Source organism: Pempheris klunzingeri, chromosome 3 (genome assembly GCF_042242105.1).
Source record: "Pempheris klunzingeri isolate RE-2024b chromosome 3, fPemKlu1.hap1, whole genome shotgun sequence".
NCBI classification, from domain to species: Eukaryota; Metazoa; Chordata; class Actinopteri; order Acropomatiformes; family Pempheridae; genus Pempheris; species Pempheris klunzingeri.
The window spans coordinates 14,144,468-14,164,508 of NC_092014.1; the positions used below are offsets into that span (position 1 = coordinate 14,144,468).

At 39.8% G+C, this 20,041-nt stretch overlaps 2 protein-coding genes and 1 non-coding gene across 5 annotated transcripts; 2 read left to right on the forward strand and 1 right to left on the reverse strand.

Annotated features, from left to right (window-relative positions):
* The first annotated feature begins 588 nt into the window (after nt 1-588).
* On the forward strand, nt 589-5,875 carry LOC139198767 (uncharacterized). 2 transcript variants are annotated; one of them, XM_070827704.1, is made up of 9 exons: nt 589-871; nt 1,484-1,753; nt 1,856-2,179; nt 3,274-3,384; nt 3,878-3,931; nt 4,615-4,650; nt 4,751-4,783; nt 4,894-4,941; nt 5,694-5,875. In XM_070827704.1, exons 1-9 carry the CDS (start codon nt 784-786, stop codon nt 5,753-5,755), a joined length of 1,026 nt encoding a protein of 341 aa, XP_070683805.1. In that variant the 5' UTR covers nt 589-783; the 3' UTR covers nt 5,756-5,875. The 2 variants fall into 2 exon arrangements, with proteins under 2 accessions (XP_070683805.1, XP_070683806.1); XM_070827705.1 differs by lacking the exon at nt 1,484-1,753.
* Nucleotides 5,876-7,773: 1,898 nt separating this feature from the next.
* fam114a1 (family with sequence similarity 114 member A1) lies at nt 7,774-19,244 on the reverse strand. Of its 2 annotated transcripts, none has more exons than XM_070827707.1 (13): nt 19,185-19,244; nt 17,007-17,333; nt 16,157-16,241; nt 15,817-16,055; nt 14,768-14,902; nt 14,413-14,565; nt 14,143-14,323; nt 12,570-12,655; nt 10,612-10,839; nt 10,249-10,388; nt 9,952-10,024; nt 8,819-8,872; nt 7,774-8,077 (listed from the first exon to the last, which is right to left on the reverse strand). In XM_070827707.1, the coding sequence occupies exons 2-13, from the start codon at nt 17,325-17,327 to the stop codon at nt 7,952-7,954; spliced, it is 1,821 nt and encodes a 606-aa protein (XP_070683808.1). In that variant the 5' UTR covers nt 17,328-17,333; nt 19,185-19,244; the 3' UTR covers nt 7,774-7,951. The 2 variants fall into 2 exon arrangements, with proteins under 2 accessions (XP_070683808.1, XP_070683807.1); XM_070827706.1 differs by having other exon boundaries at nt 14,104-14,323.
* Nucleotides 19,245-19,868: 624 nt separating this feature from the next.
* Nucleotides 19,869-19,940, forward strand: trnap-agg (transfer RNA proline (anticodon AGG)). Its single transcript has one exon. It is a non-coding gene; the product is annotated as a tRNA-Pro (tRNA).
* The last annotated feature ends 101 nt before the right edge of the window (nt 19,941-20,041 follow it).

The following is a 20,041-nucleotide window of genomic DNA, read 5'->3' on the forward strand; positions in this document are numbered from 1 at the left end:
AGTCATTATTTTGTATCTCATAATTATGGGAAACCTCAACGTTGTTAGATAGTATCTCATTATTACTAGTCCTATGTATCAGATACTAAGTCATCATTTTAGATGTTATGTCACAATCATGCAAAAGTTTTTCGTAATTATGAGAAAAACACATAATGAGAAAATAAAAAAACAGACAAAAGGAGTGTTTCTGTCCGTATTCTGACATTAGCCTCTGACACAGTGGGCACAGTATAACATAGATGATCCTGGTTTTCCCTTTTAAGGAGAAACATGTCTTTGTCTCTAAATGATCAGCTGATTTTTCTTTGCAGTTTCAGACCACACATACACAACATGACTGATCATCTATCTCTGTGATGTTGTTTACACAGTATATAATTCAGTTCATAAAGTCTGATGACTATCTATCTCTTCTTTAGAGAGGACAAACCACATCCAGATAGACGCACAGCATTTACTTACATTGTGCTGATAGAAGCTCTTTGTTGGTTCTCTCACCCTCCATTTCTCACTCGCTCTGTGAAAATGACAGGAAGTGTAATAGGAAGTGAAGTTTCGTAGCTTCGTATTGGGCACATGTTTCTCATTGCGTTGTCGCTCTCGCCTCTACAAGAATTATGAGCAATATCGTACAGGCACACTGAACTCTACCAATGGCTTCTCTGATGGGCAGAGAAAGCGTGTGACTGTGTCCGTTTCAAGAAGGGGAAGTAGGGTATGACGAGCCATAGGTTATGCCTTGAAGAACTGTGTGTGTGCATGTGATCTTATGGTACAACCATGACTAGAGCAGCACTGACTAAACTCCTTATCCTCGTGATCCTCGCCTTTATCATCTGCCTCCCAGAATTCTTCACATTGTACAGAGGTAGGTGTTCAAAACAGCTTCAGATGGGAGTGTGTGTCTGTGTGCGCGCGCGCGTCTGTATGCTTTTTCCATGTGCTTCACCATCATTTCACGACCTCTTGAAGCATTAAATAGGAAGAATTGTGGCTGTACTTTGGCTCATTTTTCTATTGAGTCTTTTGTTCAAACTTTATATCAAAAGTCACCCTTCAAAAGAAGTAAACTTTATGTTGTTGAGACACTTTGTCCTGTTTCTTCCTATTCATGTAGACTCGTTCAGATTCCCCCTCTATTTTTCTGAGCTAAAAACCGCTCCCAAATATAGCTCCATACAACACTGACTGGCAGCTGCTTTGAAAATGTTTCCGTATTGTGTTGCCTTGAAAAGCTTGTTCTCCTTTTGAGGGCAACTTGCTTTAGCCTTTGTACTCGTGCATTCGTTTGCCTTCAATGGTTTTGCTCTTTGTCTGTGTTTCTCCCATCTGTCTCTTTCTGTCACACATAAACTGGAGGCAACAGCTTCCATTTTAAAATCTTGCTCTGACTTCTGACTTTAGAGCATTTTGCCTTTTTCCACTCTAAGCCTGCACCTGCTGAGAAATCACTCCTACTTTTTGCTTCGTTCTCTTTCAGCATCAAAAGTTAACTTCCTCTGCCTGCCCCACCGACCCTGTGAGCGAGGCAGTCGGGTGAAGAAGGGGGAAAATGGCAACGTTGGGGGCGCTGACATTAGGGGAATGGATATGTGTGACCCTTCACAGGCCTGCACACAAGAGACTCAAAGCAACACGACAGATTCTGAGTCAGAGTCCTGGATATACAGTGAAGACCCAGAAAAGAGCTGGTTCATGTGTGAAACAGATAAGGACATGGCAAAATTATACAGTAACACCTCATCTTCAGGTATTGGTGGATGGTTTTTAAAGATAGGCATTTGAAATCTCTTGAAACTAAGAAATATCTCAACAACTATATCTGTCTATCCATGTATGTATTTGTTCACAGCTCTAAAGGCGCATGTTGAGGTGTCAGTGGAGCTTCAACTCACAGACACAGAGACCCTGAATCTCACCTTGTACGGCCGCAATAATCACAGCTCCTTAGACCTCCACCCACCTGAGGAGGAGGAGGAGGAGGAAGAAGAGGAGGAGGAGGAGGAGGAGAAGCAGAAGGATGATGAAGGACAGAGAATGGCATTTTACTGCTGTTTTCCTGCCTCGCCCACCTCGGAGGCAGCCAATCAAAGCCGCTGTCTGCTTTGGCTCGCCAATCAAACTGTTTTGACTGCAACAGCAAAGGAAAAGCTGCCATGGAAACGGACACAGAAAGGTTGGTGTCAGATGAGAGAGCCGCGCTTCTTTGTTCCCCATGTGGTCAGCGTGGCTTTACCTTAAGATCGGAGAGGAGAGGAGAGGAGAGGAGGGGGGACAATAAAAGACAAAGACATTGGTCAATCACTTCTCATTTTAGGTGAAATTGATTCAATCTCATTCAAACCCATCCTCTCTCTCGGCACACAATGGAGTCATTTTTTTTCAATAGAACGAATTTCCCTCAATTCTTCTTCTCTTGACTCCATCTTCAGCTTTGTTCCCTTTCCTTTTTCTGTACTGTAAGATCCAAGAGTTACAGTTCATCTTAACCTACTGTGTCTCCAAGGCTGCATTGATTTTGGCTTGTTTTTTCTCTCTTCAGCTCTCCAACACTCCCCCAAGCTTAAAGCTACAACTAAGTCATATTTTCCAGCGTGTGTTGAAAGCTGGATATGCATCTCAGTTTAACTTTTCTGCTCCACTTCCACCAAACTTTTCCATACCCTCTCTTTGTGTTTCAATTCTGCTCGCATGTGTTGCTGTATCTTTACCTCCTGCTGTTATATCTCTTTTTTCTCATGCCTGTCTTTCCCTGAATGGATTTATTTCCTCACTTTATCTTTTTCTCTCTCCTGCTCACCAATTGCCCCCTGTGTTTCTCTTCTGTTTTAGACAGAAATGTGTTATTCTTTGCACATCTCATGATAAGAAGACAGTTAGTCGATTAACTGATAAACCAATTAACTGAAAATGAATCAAGAACAATTTTCAAATATCAATGAATTATTAATTAAGTCAATTATTAAAGCATATATACCAAACTTTTGCTGGCTCTAGGCTCTTAGTTGTGAGGGCTCCTCTTCTCTGGTTTATATTATTGTAAACGGAATAATTTGAACTTTGAGACCAGACAAAACAAACAATTTGAAGAATTCTCAAGCTCAACTTGAACTCTGAATAGTTTTGATGGATATTGTCACTGTTTCGTGACATTTTATAGACTAAAATTAACTGACAGATTAATTGATAAAGAAAATTATTGTTGTTGCAGGCCTTGACCTTTTCAGTTACCAAAATCAGTCACTGTTTTAATCCCCATCTTTGCTACAGATGAGTGGCGATGTATATTCAGGGTGGTCTGGCTGGCTCTGCTGTGTGTGGTGCTGCTGACTATAATCACAACTGTGCTCGGACAAATCTACCAGGGGAGACGCATATGCAGTAAGACACAGACACGCACACGCAGTATACATACCCTGACTCTTACCCTAACCTTAACATTCACCAAACAAATATTCTGACACTTTGAGTTATCAGTAACAACAACATAGTTTAGAAAAACATTGTTCTCCTAGTGGTACAGTTTTCTGGTCCCACTAAATAAGTAATATAAGAACACACACACACACAAACACACATATGCATTTGAACTAGTACTTCTAGCACTTAGTACTTCCCCCAACCACCCTTACCCTAATCTTAACCTTATTTTAGCCTGAATTTTAAAACCAAGACTTAACTCTCAAACAGCCCTTTGAAGCTGTGAAGATGAGCCCAAACTGTCCTCACTTCCCTAAAATATCCTCACTGTATATGTTCTGGTCCTCACTATGTAGCAAGTACAAGCAGGAGTACAAACCCACACACACAAATACACGCATGCATCTTTTGTTGGTCTGATCATTTGAATTTAAAAATGACTCTCTTTCTTCAGATGAGCCCAAAGTGCACCCTGTTGGTTATGACTTCACTGGCCTGCAGTTGAACGGTAAATTTATATGTGTTTTTTTTTGTTCGGAATTTTCATTTCTTAAATATAACTTTTCCTTATTTCTCTTTATAACAGTGTATGTAGACACCCTATTTGCCCTGATACACGCTTCTCTCTCTCACCTACAGTTAAAATTAAATGTTGTACTATTCAATTCAGTACAATTCAATTCAATTTCAAACACAAATACGCATAGAAAAATCAAATCCACTCACACATATAAATAATCTAAATCTACATGCGAAAAGTAAAAGTGCATTCATGAACATATACGGTACACAAGGTCAACTGACAAGCTCTTGTACCGCATCTGTTCACTAGTCTTACTGCCTCTGGAAGAGAAAAAAATAAAAAAACATTCTTCTATTTGTTTTTACATGCCGAGAATCTAAAAAACACCCTGATGGCATTCGCCTAAAGTAACCACATAACACTATATCAGAGCAAACTGTGTCTGTCTAAAAATCAGCCCACTTTTCATCGTAACGCTGAGACGGTAACACAATATAGCAGGCGTCATGACCTTCTGTAAAAAGCACCTCTGTGAGTCATTTCTCTGAATTACAGACAGATTTACGGATAGGTTTTATTTTTCAGGTGAGTGCAGTACATATCTTTATGAGATGAGTAATACAAACTGTGGCTGATATCCTGTATGTTTCTAATGATCTTTCAACTAGATGGTGAGAAACAAACAGAAATCGTCATTCCCAGAGGTAACTGACTTCGTTCAATTACACAATAATACTCCATAAACATGTCGGAAATTTAGATTCTGTTGTTTCAATTTTCACAACTTGTCTTTTTTATGGACAGGACTGTCACCCATTCAAGAAGCTGACACTCAAGGTCGGTAATCCCTCACACTGAACAAATTCAGAGAAAGGAATCAGATCACATGCATGTATCATAATTTCTGTGACTTTGTGTGTTAATCATCTTCACAAACATTTTTTCAGAGGAAATAGAAATTCTGCTGGATGAAGATGTTGACCTTTGCTATACAGGTAAACTCAGTCATACAAGGTGCAAGAAGCTACTTCTAGTGTTTGTTATTTGTTTCCGTTTGGGGCCATTATTAGAAGGTCCTCAGATATCTTACTTGAGTAAAAGCAGAATTACTCATCTTACTTAGTAAAACTACTGTATTCACATCAAAATGTATTTAAAGGACTGAAAGTAAAAGTACTCATTACACAGTTTTGCACAGTTCAGAATCGTATATAAAGACGCTATTATGTCATTGGATTATAGTGTTCTTTACACATCCGTGTGTGAGGATCACTTTCATGTTTTAGCAGGTAAATGTGGGGACAGTTTAATTTACATGTCAGCTTGATCTATAAATATTCACCATAAATTAGTTGTTGGTTGTATTTTGTATTGAATCTGAATCTGTATCTGAATCTGTCCCAAGTAACTAACACTGTTAAATAAATGCAAAGGAGTAGAAGTTTAAAATGGCAGAAAATGAAAGGAAAGGAAAGTACAATTACTTGAGTACTTTCTCCCATTTATACTTTCCATACAGTACTTCCCTCCTTCCTTCTAGATGATACTGTATCTGCTCCATGTTTTACTGTATTCTTAACATTCAGAGTGTATAATTTAGTCAGCAGAGTTAAAGCCTGAATTAATTTACTGGAACAGGCACTCACATGTGCTGCTTGCTGTGAGTTGAGACCAACCCTCTCCGTCTCTTTTCACTGTCATCTAACTCCAGTCTGTTTATTGTATTTTTTATCTTGTCTATCTTTAGCAAATCTGCATCATCGCGGCCATCCCTCCACCTCCTCCGTCACAGAAGAGCAGGCCTGGTGACAGAACGGCAGCCAGAGGAGCACAGAAATAGACTTGAAGTGCACTGGAGAAAAATAATTATAACTGCTTCAATTACCAGCCTACTTTATGGTGATAATAAAAACATGTGAGGGACATGGAGATGGTTAAAAAAATGTCATTTTTATTTTCAATATCTCATCCTTAAACAGTCTTTGGGCACTTTATTAGAAGGGAATCTTAATATAGTAGTAAATTCTAAGGCAGATGCACATCTGATGAACGGCCTTACTCCCTCTAGCTACAGCTGTAAGCAGCCAAAACATTACAATAAGACAAATATTTTCTTTGCGTAATATCTTCCTTGCCTGCATCAATGTATCTTTAAAAGGGAAGAAGCAGAAGTAAAGGAGTTGGGGAGAGCACATTATCTATTCTAGAGATCCATATAACTGTGGGCTGGAAGCTAACAGCCAATTTAACACGGGATATTAAAAAACAGAAGCACTGTGAGCATCTTGCTGCTGAGGCTCCACAGGTGGTCAAAGAGGAGCAGGGAAAAAATGTGGAAAATGGTTTAGATGTCAATCTCTGGTGAACACGAAGTGTATAAGTCCAGATCCCACAAAAACAGAATTAAATGCCTTTATTCGAGAGAGCAAGACGAAATACAAAAAAACACCTACATGTTTGGGCTAATGTGTTCTTTAAGGTGTTAGGTGAGTAGAATCCGCCAGAGGGCATGTCATCATTTTGTTACTTTTCTTGCAAGAAGTTAGATGACAAGATTGAGACCAATCTCATGTCTGTGTAGTAAATACGCAGCTCACGCCAGCAGCTGGTTAGATTATCTTAGCATTAAGACTGAAAACAGGTGGTAACAGCTAACCTGTTACCATCAAACTTGCTCAAATGTAGCAAAATGTGTCTACCTCTAAAGCTCTCTAATCAAAGTGTTAAAGAAATCAATACTCTTTCATATCAATGGCAAGATTCAAGAGTCAAATGATAATGCGAAAACAGGTCCACAACTTTACTGGTTCACTGTCACCGCTCTCATAACGTTGCTACCGGCTATAAAACTAAGCAACTCTTCTACATATCAACTTAAATGGTGATGTCAGTTTTGTGTTCATAACCTGTTTCTGCTGCCCCCAAGTGGCCAATAAAACAACGACAGGACACGATAGGAGCGTGGGCCAAACTAAGAATCATAAATCAAAGTACATTTCAAATAAATTTTTCCCAAGATGGTTTATATCATTTTAGGTAGTTCTTATCACGCTGATGGCGGATGTTCTGATAAGTTTGATTTTGATTAATAATTTGATGCAATAAAAAGGGGTGTGATGCCATGACAGACAGCTGCTCTGAGAGAAGTAGTCGCGGAGGAACCTGCGGACCTCTTTTTGAGATATGAGAGTGGTATTGATCTTCTTATCCTACTCTTGGAATTAGGCAAATGTCCCAAAATGTAGAACTATGTTTTTTAAGCAGCACAACAAAAGATAATTAGAGATGAATTTCCTACATTGCATCTTCAATGTACATAAGAGGGGAGATCTAAACTAAATATCTTCTAATTTTAAGTATGAAGATCAGATTTTTCTGGATAAACTGGATATGAGAAAAATTTAAAGTAGTGTCGCTTTACATAATTTAACATAAAAAAACAAAACAAGTAAAAGTGAATACTGGCATTTTGTCTCAAAACAGATTAAACTATTTGAGCAAAACAGACACCTCACTGATGTTAGCCAATGTCCTTTCTGCTGAAATAACAATGGACTAAAAGGAGTGCAAAGAAAGCTTAATATACATTAATGTAGAGTCCCTTCAACACGATCAGTCATTTTCTGTTTTTGGTTGAGCCTTTAGAGATCGTAGAGAAACATCTTTGTCAGATAGAACAGCTGACCTTGAATCAGCTCCAATTTTGTTCCTCAAAGCAAAATATCAACTGATCCAAATAACATTCAGAGATACAACCTGAAGAGACACACACACACTGTATGTGGGTCACTTCGTTACACTCTATTTACACTTTATCTATGTTAAATTGTTATCTTCAAGATTATGTTATGTATATATTCAACATCTTCTGCCTGTAGCTATTGTATGGCACTTAATGTAGATTTAAGCACTTAATCTGGAATAATCTATTTTCTATACTTAACTGTACAACAATAGATACATTAAGACAAGCAGGTGAGCAGGTAGCGCACTTGTGTGTGTGTGTTAATGCTGTATTTGTACTGCTGGTTCTCTGGTGGACTGACAGTGCTGGCTCTGGATGTGGGAGATCTGCAGGACGGGTAGCAGCAGCTGAAATGCATTCTGGATGTAGTTGGTGCTGTTGGAGCCCTGCAGGCAGGAGACCAGGAGACCCATGAACACCATAACCACCATCATCATCATCATCATCATCATCATCATCATCATCACCATCATCACCACCATCACCATCATCATCATCATCATCATCATTTCCGACATGGAAAAAAATATTTATCCTTTTTAAGAACTGGTCACAGATGCTTTTAAAATATACAGGACATTTTAAAAATGGACATATTGGTTTACTATAATTGTGTATAAGTATTTGAGGTTGAAATTATTTCATAATTGAGCATAATTGATAGAAGAGAACCAAAACATATGAGCAGCATTACAACATGCAACAAATATGGGAACAAAACCATCAAAATATTAAGCACAGTACACAAGTAAAATCTTTTCACTAGTCCAAAATACTAATTAATTACTTAAAAACAAAGCATGAAACATTAATATCTAAAATAAAATGTTAAGGAGTAAGATTTGTGGTTCAGTTTTGATTTAATTTGATTCTGATTGCACTTAAAAAAAACATGTATTTATAGTGTATTCCCAGACTTCAAAATCTATTTTGAATTATTTTTGGTTCTTCATCAGGTCTCACCTCATTCTCCATTAACAAATTAAACATGATCAATGGTCACATCAGTTATTGATAATGTGTTTCTCGCAGTCATCACCAGGCTGAGACTGCTGCATCATTAACGTCATTCATGACGTGAATTAATTATAACCAAGATCATCAGAGGAAAAACCCGTGCATCTCACCTCTTGCTGCACAGTTTCTACAAGTGGGTTCAACTCCTCTGCTTTCCTCTGTCCCTGAGAGCGAGAGAGAGACAGACAGACAGAGAGAGAGACAGAGCGAGAGAGAGAGAGACAGACAGACAGAGAGAGAGGGAGAGAGAGAGACAGGAAGCAGCATTGAGCAGAGATGTAAGATCAATCAGAGTGTACTGTTGGGTACAGTAAGAACACACTCAACAAACTACAAAGACAAACATTAAAAGGATAAAACTGGCCATATTCAAGATTTTCCTCGTTGTAAACAAATTCAAGTACTAACAAGTGTGATGTACAGTAACTTGATCCTCTGTGCCTCCATTATACTCCAAAACAAACAAAGGAGCCACAGCTTTTCACTGGGTGACATTTTCCTTTATTACCATAGAAGTCTATGTTGCCTTTACCAGTCAACAAGATACTCAAGTAACAAACGGCTGACTTACTGGAAGACCCTTTTTTGATTTAAGCAATGTGTTTCATGGCCCTCTTAAGGGTGCTTTCCAGAGTGGCTGAAAACACAGCTCATATATATTTTTGTACTTCACAAGAAGTCTGTATCCTTGTCGGTATAGAGAGATGGCCGGCCTCCAAAGAAGGCTGCAACTCTAACACAGAAACATTAAAATTGTATTACCCTCATTACCATGAACATGTGCACGTGTGTTGTTTATTTATTCTGAGTCAGTCAAACGTACATCGTCTGCTGCTGTAGATATTCACACTACAACACTAAATGTGTGTTAATCTGCGGCTGAAAACAGTCCCAAACAAATACATTATTTAGTCATTTTTGAGTGAAGTTTTCTAAAAAAACTACAGTGCCCAGCTGTTTTAGGAAATTTCCGAGGCCTTTCTAAAAATCAAACTTTATCTGTGGGCCATTTTACATCTTCAGTTAGAGCCTGTGGGCCTGGGGCTGAGAACCACAGAGAGGAGGGCTGAGACACGGTGGGGAACTCAGGCAGTATTGAGAGACGGATTAATGTGTTGTTGGTTTTGTACTTTTCATGGGATTTGTTGACAATAAGAAAAAAAATAAAAATAGAATAACACCAGCCTTATCCTTTAACGCCCCTACTGTTTACACACAAACACACACGATCCCTCCCACCTACCCCAACAAGAAGCAATGTATCAGAGAACTTCTTGGCCAAACACTCCACCTCCTTACACATGGCACACGTCAACCTGGAATTAAAACGGAGAATTTAGCAACTCTCTCTCTCTCTCACTCACTCACTCACTCACTCACTCACTCACTCACTCACACTCTCACACACTCACACACTCACACACTCACACACTCACACACTCACACACACACACAGACACACAGACACACAGACACACAGACACACACACACACACACAGACACACACACACACACACACAGACACACATACACACACACCTGGTGAGGATGTGCGCCTGGTCTCTGGCTGGTTTCTCCAGCTCCTGGCCGTGGAGGATGAGCTCTGCCACCTTGTGGAGCTGCTCGATACTGCGAGCCGTCACTTCTGCAAGACTGCCGACTGATGACAGGTAGACAGCCTGGAGAGAGGGAGATGATCACACACACAGACACACAGACACACAGACACACAGACGCAGACACACAGACACACAGACGCAGACACAGACGCAGACACACAGACACAGACACACAGAATAACTGTATCAAATCAAATCAGCCTGTGACAGCGGGAGGAGAGGGAGTTCCAATTAAAAGAAACTACAGAAACTACTGTTGCTCATTTGAATAACGTGTCCTCACCTCCACAGATCTGGGATCCTTCTCCGTCTTTTCCTCCTCTCCCCCCTTCATCTGCCCCCCATCGCTCTTCCTCTCCCCTTCCTCTTCTCCATCTCTCTTCTTCTCCTCCTTTTCGTCTTCTCCAGGTGAGGCCTCCCTTCCCGGCTGGCCATGCGTTTCCCTGCCAACTGTCTCCGTAGTGACAGGCTGTTCCACCTCGCTCACCCAATCATGGGCCCTCATCCGAGCCTGGAGATGCATAATTACCACCCATCATCTCAGCACGGTGAGAGATCCCCATCCTGATGTATGCTAATCAGATGCGTATACACGATTATATGCTAATGTGAGTTCTATATATGTGAATTTGAATATGCAGGACTTCAAAGGTTAGATAACTTTTATATTACTTCTAAGACTGAGAGTGGAAGTTTAAAAAAAAGGCTATGTATGCATGTACGTGTGTGTGTGTGTGTGTGTGTGTGTGTGTGTGGACCACATATCTAATAATAAGGGGAAAAAAGGATGGAGCAAAGCATTTTAGAGTGGTTTCAAGTTAAGGTTACGTTATACATAAGTTTATTGTGAGGGTTTGAGGGAAATGATGTGCTCTGACAGTATTTCAGTGTTTTATTGCTGTATTTCAGGAATTACTTTTGTTATGGCCCTTTTGGGGGGATTCATACATTGTTTTCTGTGGCGGTGACAGAAGAAGAATGCATCATTATTTAAAGGCAGCATCTGTAACATTGGAGAAACTAGCAGGAGTATCTAGAAAGTATCAAACTGAATATATCCAACCCTCCCCCTTCAGCCTTCCCTCCAAAGACACTCTCCCAAAACACGTGAACATGCACTGCCTAACTACTGCTGGAGAACAAGTCCACCATAGTGATGAGTGGATCGTCCACCACGGCCCCCGCGGAGGGGTCAGTTAAAATTTTGACAGTTTTTTTTTTTTTTGCTATTTCTCTGCCATTATTGTGCGACTAGCTCGCTAGCTTTAGCAATAAGCCTACCAAGCCTTGTGTAAGACTTTGCTCATGAGCAGTGAGTTCACAGGCAGAGTGCACGCTGGTAGACAGGTACATAGGTAGACCAACAGCGGTTTAAGACAAAGGGGTTTATGTTTTCAATGAAGATGAAGTGGTGATGAGAATTTATGCTCATTCATGCGTACTGTAAAACTAAACTAACACAATATCGACACAATGAGGTTCATCTTGTCTGCTTTTCCTTTTTTCCATTTTGTGAGTTTGTCGTGGTCATTCTGAAGATATATATATATATATGCTTTTGCTATATATATATATATATATATATAGCAAAAGCATAAACAAAAGCAGCAGAGAAGGAGGAGTAAAGTGAAGTAAACATGAAACACGAGTCATGGTGTAAAATATTCATAAAAATCAGTGTTTGAAATGCTTTATGATGACAGAAATGCACTCAAAACTGTTGTTTCAAAGAAAACTCCTCATACAACCATCTGATTTGTGCAACTCAAACTGCTGAAGCCTCATTTTAGATTCACCTGAACTCTGAACACCGACTATTGATTTAGGAGTCACACTATGATGGGATTACTGCATGGCGAGTACACAGAAAAGGATTGATTACAGCAGTCAATAAATCTTTACATGCACACATGAGAATGTGAACAATGTAGTGAGATACGCTTAAAAAATCCTGAACCTCTCCTTTATGAAATGTCTTCTGGCTGTGCTGCACTGTGGTCTAATGAGGCTGCTGCTGGTGAAGAAACTGACATGTCTGCCTGTTTAACCCTGGAGTTTTCCTGCTGTGTGTTAGTGTGTTTTAGGGTAAGAATTACAATTAGGTTCAGGCTGGGGTAGGGATTTAAGTTAGACATGTAGTGTAGTGGGTGAGGATTAGGAAATTGATTATGTCAATGATCGTCCTCACAAATTAATGTAATTATTCAGTGTGTGTGTGTGTGTGTGTGTGTGTGGATTCACCTTGTTGAGTTTGTCTGGTGTGGCAGCAACGTGAAGCTCAAACAGCAGCTCAGTAAGAACGCTCACAAACTCCTCCCCGTCGGTCACTGTTAGAAATACACAATCACATACAAATACACACACACACATTCCCAGGTCATGTCAGTAAACTCTGATTCACACCAGATGTGAAGCCATAGATGTACAGACTGTAAAATGAGAACGTGTGCAGTGATTTCCTCCATGCTGAAATCATAATGATGATATTCTGCCTTCAGTTAACAGCACAACAGAGACTTGGTGCTCTTCTTATTCTCGTTTTTCCTGCCAAATTCATTTAAACTGCAGTATATAAATTACAATTAAAGCTTACATGCAGATTTAATGTCTTGATCTGATAGATTGCATCTGTAGGTTATGAATTGAATCTGTGATCTGATGCGAGCGTGTCAGTGGGCCCCTGAACACCAGCGCTGGATCAGGCACCATGTTACGCTCTGCACTGCTGTGACATCGCCCAAGGGCACCTGTCGCACAGTATAAGTTTACACAAAGCTTTTACAATGTTAAGTGACAAGTGGTTGGAGAGATACGATAGAACCAAAACCTGGCATCACATGGCATCCCCTCGACATCGAATTTCACTTTGGTGGAACATGCTCTACTTCTTAAGCCGCGACAACGGCAGCATCTCAGGAAGAAAAAGCCCCCAACACTGGCTCTCATACGGGTTCAGTAGGAAAATAATTTGTGTTTGTTTCGAGAGACTGAATCAGATAATATTATTTGAGACAACACTGAAACAGGTCTTTCGAACTTTTTTCCCCCCCAACACAGTGAAAATAATAAGCGAGACAGTGCTTTAAATCATTTTCACCTCTGTGTGGACACTTCTCTGCTGAAGTAACTGAATCCCTGCTGGTTAAGAGCGAGAGTCTAAGACAGAACAATTCACTTTTTCTTCTGTCTTGGTTTTCTCTTCAGCCCAGAGGAACCTGTGGACTGTTTATCTTTATATACTGTCTGCAAAGCTGGGCAGCATGTTGTCATCTTCTTTCTCTGAGACGTGGGAGCTTTTTGCTTTAGGCAGAGTGCTCACTTCTCACAGCAAATTAGTGCTGCATTGCCATATATTGGGGGATCTTGTGAGAGATGGATTAAAAAAAAAAAAAGAATGGTAAAAATCAAAGTTACAGATATCCTGACTTTTAGTCTCTGGTATGGGTCAAGCTCCACAAACCCTGGATACTCCAAATCACCATAATATATGGGAAGTGATTATATTGAAGTGATCCATTGCATGTTGTCTGTAAAAATAATATTACGTACATGAAATTTTACGCTCAGCGGCAAATAAATGAAAAAGCCTCGATGACGCTTAGAAAGATTGAGTGGAAAATTCAACCAAAGTGAAATATCAGTTCTGATCGTTCTGATGGCAGAATTAATTTACAAGTTCAAACAGAAAATGGGAAAAAGGAAAACTGATCCTGGGTCAGTGCTCAGGGACCGCCTCTATCTCCAGCAGGTCTGGTGGTGGGTTTGGGTCACTCACATAAGAGGGTAGAACAGTGTAATTGGGAACTTAGATCACCGTTATCCTTCGTCTGCCCTCCTCCTTCTTCTTCTTCTTCTTCTTCTTTTTCCTCTTCCTCTCCTTCCTCCTCTCCTTCCTCCTCTTTCTCTCGCTTGAGGAAGATGTCCTTAATGAAAATCAGCTCCTTCTTCACCTCCTCAATCTCCTCTTCCACCAGGGAGGAGAGGAAGGCTTGGACCTACGAGCAGATATTTATGTGTGACTTTATCAACACTACTGTAAAAACACAGTGAAAAGCAGTCTATGTTCCTCACAGCGGTGCCTAACCTTGGCCTCGCTCTCATTGGACAGGATCTCCAGGGCCTCGAGGTGTGACAAGCCCTGGTAGTCGTCAAACAGAATACCATAGTGAGCTGTGGGCACACTGATTGGCTGGTTGCCCAGACGTGCCCGCTCTTTCTCTTTGGCTTCCTTCAACATCTGAAAAATCAGAGTAAATTAATTAACACTGCTGCAGCGCTGTCATTTTAGAGAAATGCGGATTTCCACTGAAAGTATTCCATCCACGCAGATTCACAACACACAAGTTTTACATTATTTATCAGTTAGGAGGAGATGTATTGGTTTTCTCTGAGTGTCTGTGTGTGTGTGTGTGTGTGTGTCTGTCTGTCTGTCTGCGTGCCTGACTTAGTGAAGCGGTCTTCTGCATCAGGGTCTTGGTCTTTTTGAAACCCGGGTCACTCTCAGCCAGAACAGTCATGGTCTTCTTTCCAATAAACTCCAAAGCATCCAGACCTCCACTGATCACCGACCTGCCCTTGGAGAGAGAAAGAGAGACACCAAAAGCAAAGCATAGAGAGAGAGAGACAGAAAAAGGCAAATTAGCGACCAAGGAAAATGAAAAGAATTTGATTGAAAAAAAAATTGGAATAATGAAAAAATACTAAATGATATTGATAAGCTACTAAGACTAAATTCTAATTTACAAAGTTGAAATTACTGGATACAACAACTATGAGACAGGAAGTCCAAAATCTTGAACTGTAAATCAAAATTATGATCTCATATTTTATATCTATGAGATGTTCTTTATGAGATGATGATCAAACTGTTAACCTACTATCTAACAATGCTTGATTATCATAGTAACTATTATGTCAACATCAGTTAGTTTACATAAAATGTGCTAAATGTGCTAGTAGCTGGCACAGTAGGGGGCAATTACACAAAACTATTAGATATAAGTCAAAATTCTAAATAACAATTTAGATACCCAGTCAGGATTTTGCTTTTATAAGTGAAATTATGAGGTAAGGTAAGATAAGATAAGATGGATGGATTATGGAAGTCTTACTGAGATAGCAATTAAAAAGTTCTGTTTCCAAAGTGTAAAATGGTGAGAAAGTAAGTCAGAATTTTGAATTCAAGTTATTATTATGGTACTCTGAGTGAATTTAAGCACTTTTGTTGTGATTAATCCAACATTGATTCATAGTTTTAAATTTGTTTCATGTCTCGCTTGTTGCATAGTTACCTACATGCACACATAAGACAATCAAGAGGCTTACAACTTAAACAACTGTCAATAGCTCAAAACAAGGCAGAAAATGTAGATCCTGCCTCAAGCAATTTCTTGAACCAGGCATATTTGCATTACAAATCAATGAGTTTATTTCCACTGGCAAGTTTTCATCTGTGAGGTGGACAGTGTGTGTGTGTGTGTCCACTCACTGTATTCTGCACGGCGTGTGTGATGGTGGAGAATACGCCCCTGCCAGACACTGCAGCAGTCACAGAGGACTCCCCAGAGCTGAGAGGTTCTGTCTCTCCACTCTCACCTCCTCCCTCTCTCTTCTCCTCGGCTCCCTCTTCTTCCTCCTCCTCCTCCTCTTGCGCCTCCTCTCCCACCGAGGTCCTGTGGAGACGCAGAGCCTCTCCTGCCTTCACCTTAACTGACGTCAGGCTCTGACCTGCACACAGGCAAATGCAAAGGTAAAAACTCACTGGAGGAGATCAGGAGGCAGAATTGGAGCGAAAACATGGATGAAGGAGGAAATATGAGAAGACTCACCCACTGTGGAGGAGGCACTGCTCAGAAGAGATTTTCCCCATGAACTCCAGCCTCCCCACCCTTTTTCTTTCTCCTGAAGTGACCCCTGAACACACATGTACAGCACAGTAAAAGTTCACACAGCAGTATCTGCTAAACCACACAAAGTCAATATTTATAAGCCTCAAAGGCCTCAATTAGTTTTCTATTCCTGCTAGGTCTATAAAATGTCAGAAAATGGGGACAAATGACCACAAAGGCCCAGATGACATCTTGTTTATTTTGATCGACAGTCCAGAATTTAAGAGATACTAGACTTTTACTGTCACATAAGACAAAGAAAAGCACCAAATGTATTCATAGAGCACATTTAATAACAAGTGTTGACAAAAGTGCTTTATTTTAAGCATTTATGTTTCATTCATTCTTTAAATAATTAATCATCTCTCAAAATAGCTACCAATTAATTTCCTGGTGACTGATCATTTTGACTCTAAAGTCAATTAATTCAAAGGGAAATCATGAGTGAATTAAGCTGATTAAGCTCAGGTGAATATAAAGCAGAGTAAAGTAGTACTTTAATAGTAAAGTAAGAGAAGTAAAACAGCAGTGTAGAAATATTTGATTACAACTAAAAGTCCTGCATTGAAAATTTTTAATAAAGTAGGTCTACAAAATATTAGCATCAATAATAATATAATATATTCTAACTATAATATATTATGACTATAATAATACAACAAAACAACACAACAATATATAATGAACAGATTTCTGGACTCCCAAATATTTAAATCAGTATTGGCCTCATAAATCCAGAACTGGACTGGTTATGGCGTAGTGAGCAGCTGAATAAACTGGTGCTACAAACCTCCACATCCTCCTCTGCAGCCTCAGGCTCCAGGCTCACTGGTTGGTCACATTCTATCACCTGACCCTCAACGGGGCGCTGCGGTAGGTCAGTCGGACCCTCTGGGGCCTTGGTGGTGGTGGTGTCCTGCATGGTCGTCTCCTCGGTGGACTGCGGGAGGACTAAACTCTCAGGGATCAAAGGAGGCTGTGGAGGCACTGAGGGCGCTGTGGGGGCTGCTGGGATATCCTGAGAGGAGCCGGGGTCGGGCTGAGTGGGTTGGGTGTAAGGAGGGGTGGCATCAGCAGAGGGGTCTGCGTCAGAAGGGGCAGCCTGGGACATGGTGATCTGGAAGAGAGGAGATCTTTGGTTTGAGAGGGTTTTAATTGAGAAAGTGGTGATCTGTGCTTCAGTCTTTGTGTCCTGCAACTAAAACACTGCTTACATGTACGACATATACAAACAACACATATAACATGAATCAAGTTTGAATAGATGCTTTAATTTTGTAAATGCTACTAACATCTATGTGTGGTTATGGTGTATGATGAATACCAAACACCTTAAAGTTCTTTATAATCACTTTGGCTTAATTTTCAGAGCAGAATTTCAATTATAGCTGCAACTAATAACTATTTTCATTATCGATTAATCCAAAGATTTTCAGTTTACAGTGACATAAGACATTGACTTAATGACCTAATTGACTTAAATGATTAATTGATTGTTGAACTAAGTGAACACTGGACTACTATTTAGCTCTAATTTCTTTCATGCCAAGCTCTTGTTGCAAAGACACCTCATGTTAGTATAAGGTTTCATTTCTAAAGACATACAGATCACTAAATCACTTCAAGGAGTTTATAAAAATGTCTCCTTATTCTAACAGCCGGGTGACCGTCATTGTAACACCACTGCTGTGCATTTCTGTCCGTCTCTGTACTTTAAAAGTACTGTATGTATTGGCCTTTTATTAATGTCAAACCAAACGTGGTTTTAATGTTTTATGCACTCCAGCAGCGCAGAGGTTAGTGCGTTTCCACAAGAGAGTGAAATACCAAATGTTTCACGTCTTAACACATGACAGAAGCAGATTCAATCAATTAAAAATCACTATTTTGCCTTGTATGAATCTAAGATCGAGTGTAAAGTCAAACTCTTGAGCAAATTATTAATATCTACAGTAATAAACCATAATCTGTGACTAATTTGAACATTTCCTAAAGGGGTTCTTGCATCATTTCTGAAATAACCTCAAATTCTAGCAAATGAGATCTGGAATATGTTTGACAGCATTATTTCATACTAAAAAATAAAAATTAATTATTACAAAAACATAGAAATTATACATATTTTGCATTCTATGTGAAATTTTGAGGTCAAAATGAGAAGTATAAAACTAATGTTAAATTTAGAAGCACTGGTTCACCACATCATCAGCTTTTTTTCATTTTTTTTTATCACTTCCTGGTTCAACATCACCATCTAGTGTCAGTTGCTGTTTGTGCATCCACATCAATACTGTCATCCTCACGTTTTCCATCCCTCTGAAGTTTGTTTAAGGCTGTTTCCTGGCAGCAAAATGTCATTCAGCACATCGTTATCTTTGACAAACTGCATGCACAAGATGGTAAATAAACCGGTTCACAATAGCAATGTACAGCTGTACGAAAAAAAAGGCTACAGCCTGCAAAACAAGACATAACAAATATAATGTGACAATATTCTCTTTTCACCTGCAGTAATAAGGATTTAAAAGTAACACTTGGTCCATAAACTGTTAAAATAGCCTGTAGAGGTGAGATTGCAGCCTAAAACTAGACTGCTTAGACCAAAACAGTCATTACAAAACATCAATATTAGCCTTTTTCTCGCACGTCAAAGCTTTTGCTGCTTTTTTAAACGCTATTTGAACTCTACTCCATTATTACAGCGTGACAACATACACAACGCTGTCAAGCAGACGCCCAACAAAGACCACTGTTGTATTTGAAAGCGAATATGACAATTAGGCTTTTATTCGCAGCTTTATGATCTTTTTAGCGAGTAACGCAACCACGTTTTCAACAACGCGGGAAATCTACGAGACTTTATCGCCGGTTTTGTTGCAGGTTTGCGTCTGTAAGATGTTTCAAGTAAAAGAAAGTGATAAAACCGATAAACCAGTTTTGTTTTAGTGAAAGTGACAGTGCAGCTCACCCGTCTGGTGTCAGCCAGCAGCTCCTCTTCCGCCCCGCCACGTCGGCAGGCCGGTGCTGCTGACCGCCCCGAAGAGTAACAACAAACAAGATGGTTCACTGCCTCAAGGGCAACTGTCGACCACTGTAGATACTGTAGCCACAGCAAGAAGACAAGTGTTTACTAACTATAGCTAACACCTGCTCACCACTCAACTTGCTAGTTTGAGACAATGCTCTGCAAAATGGCCGCTTTACAACGATAACCATCACATAAAAAATGTTTTTGTTTTTGTTTTTTTTACCGCTATGATAAACGTTTAACAAGCCTAAAGAGGGCTTAATCCGTCTTTATTGAGTGTAGAGACATGTAATCCCATTTTTGACAATTTATTTGCTATATCAATGGAAAGTCATCCTACGGTCACATTTTTTTAACATGCACTGGTTTTTTTTACATTGCGCGTTTAAAAATGCAGCGGTTGTATTTGTAGACGGAAGTGGGAAGAAGTGAATCATCTCGCATCGCTTGGATATTGAAGTTAAAGTCGGAAATGTAGTCGACGTGTTTTTGAATTGTTACCCACACGACTCGAAAAGCTCAACAAGTAAACTCGGCCCGTAAATAATTAAAGAAACACTAATGAAAACAAATAATTAATGGTGACAAGTTAAATAAGCTCAGTTTAACACAGAGATGCACGTCGGCTCGTTGGTCTAGGGGTATGATTCTCGCTTAGGGTGCGAGAGGTCCCGGGTTCAAATCCCGGACGAGCCCTGTTTTTTTTTCGTGAAAATAATTTGCTGATGAAATACGTCAAATAACCGTGTTATGATATGGTATCGTGTAATGAATTATATTCAGCTTCCTTTAATCAC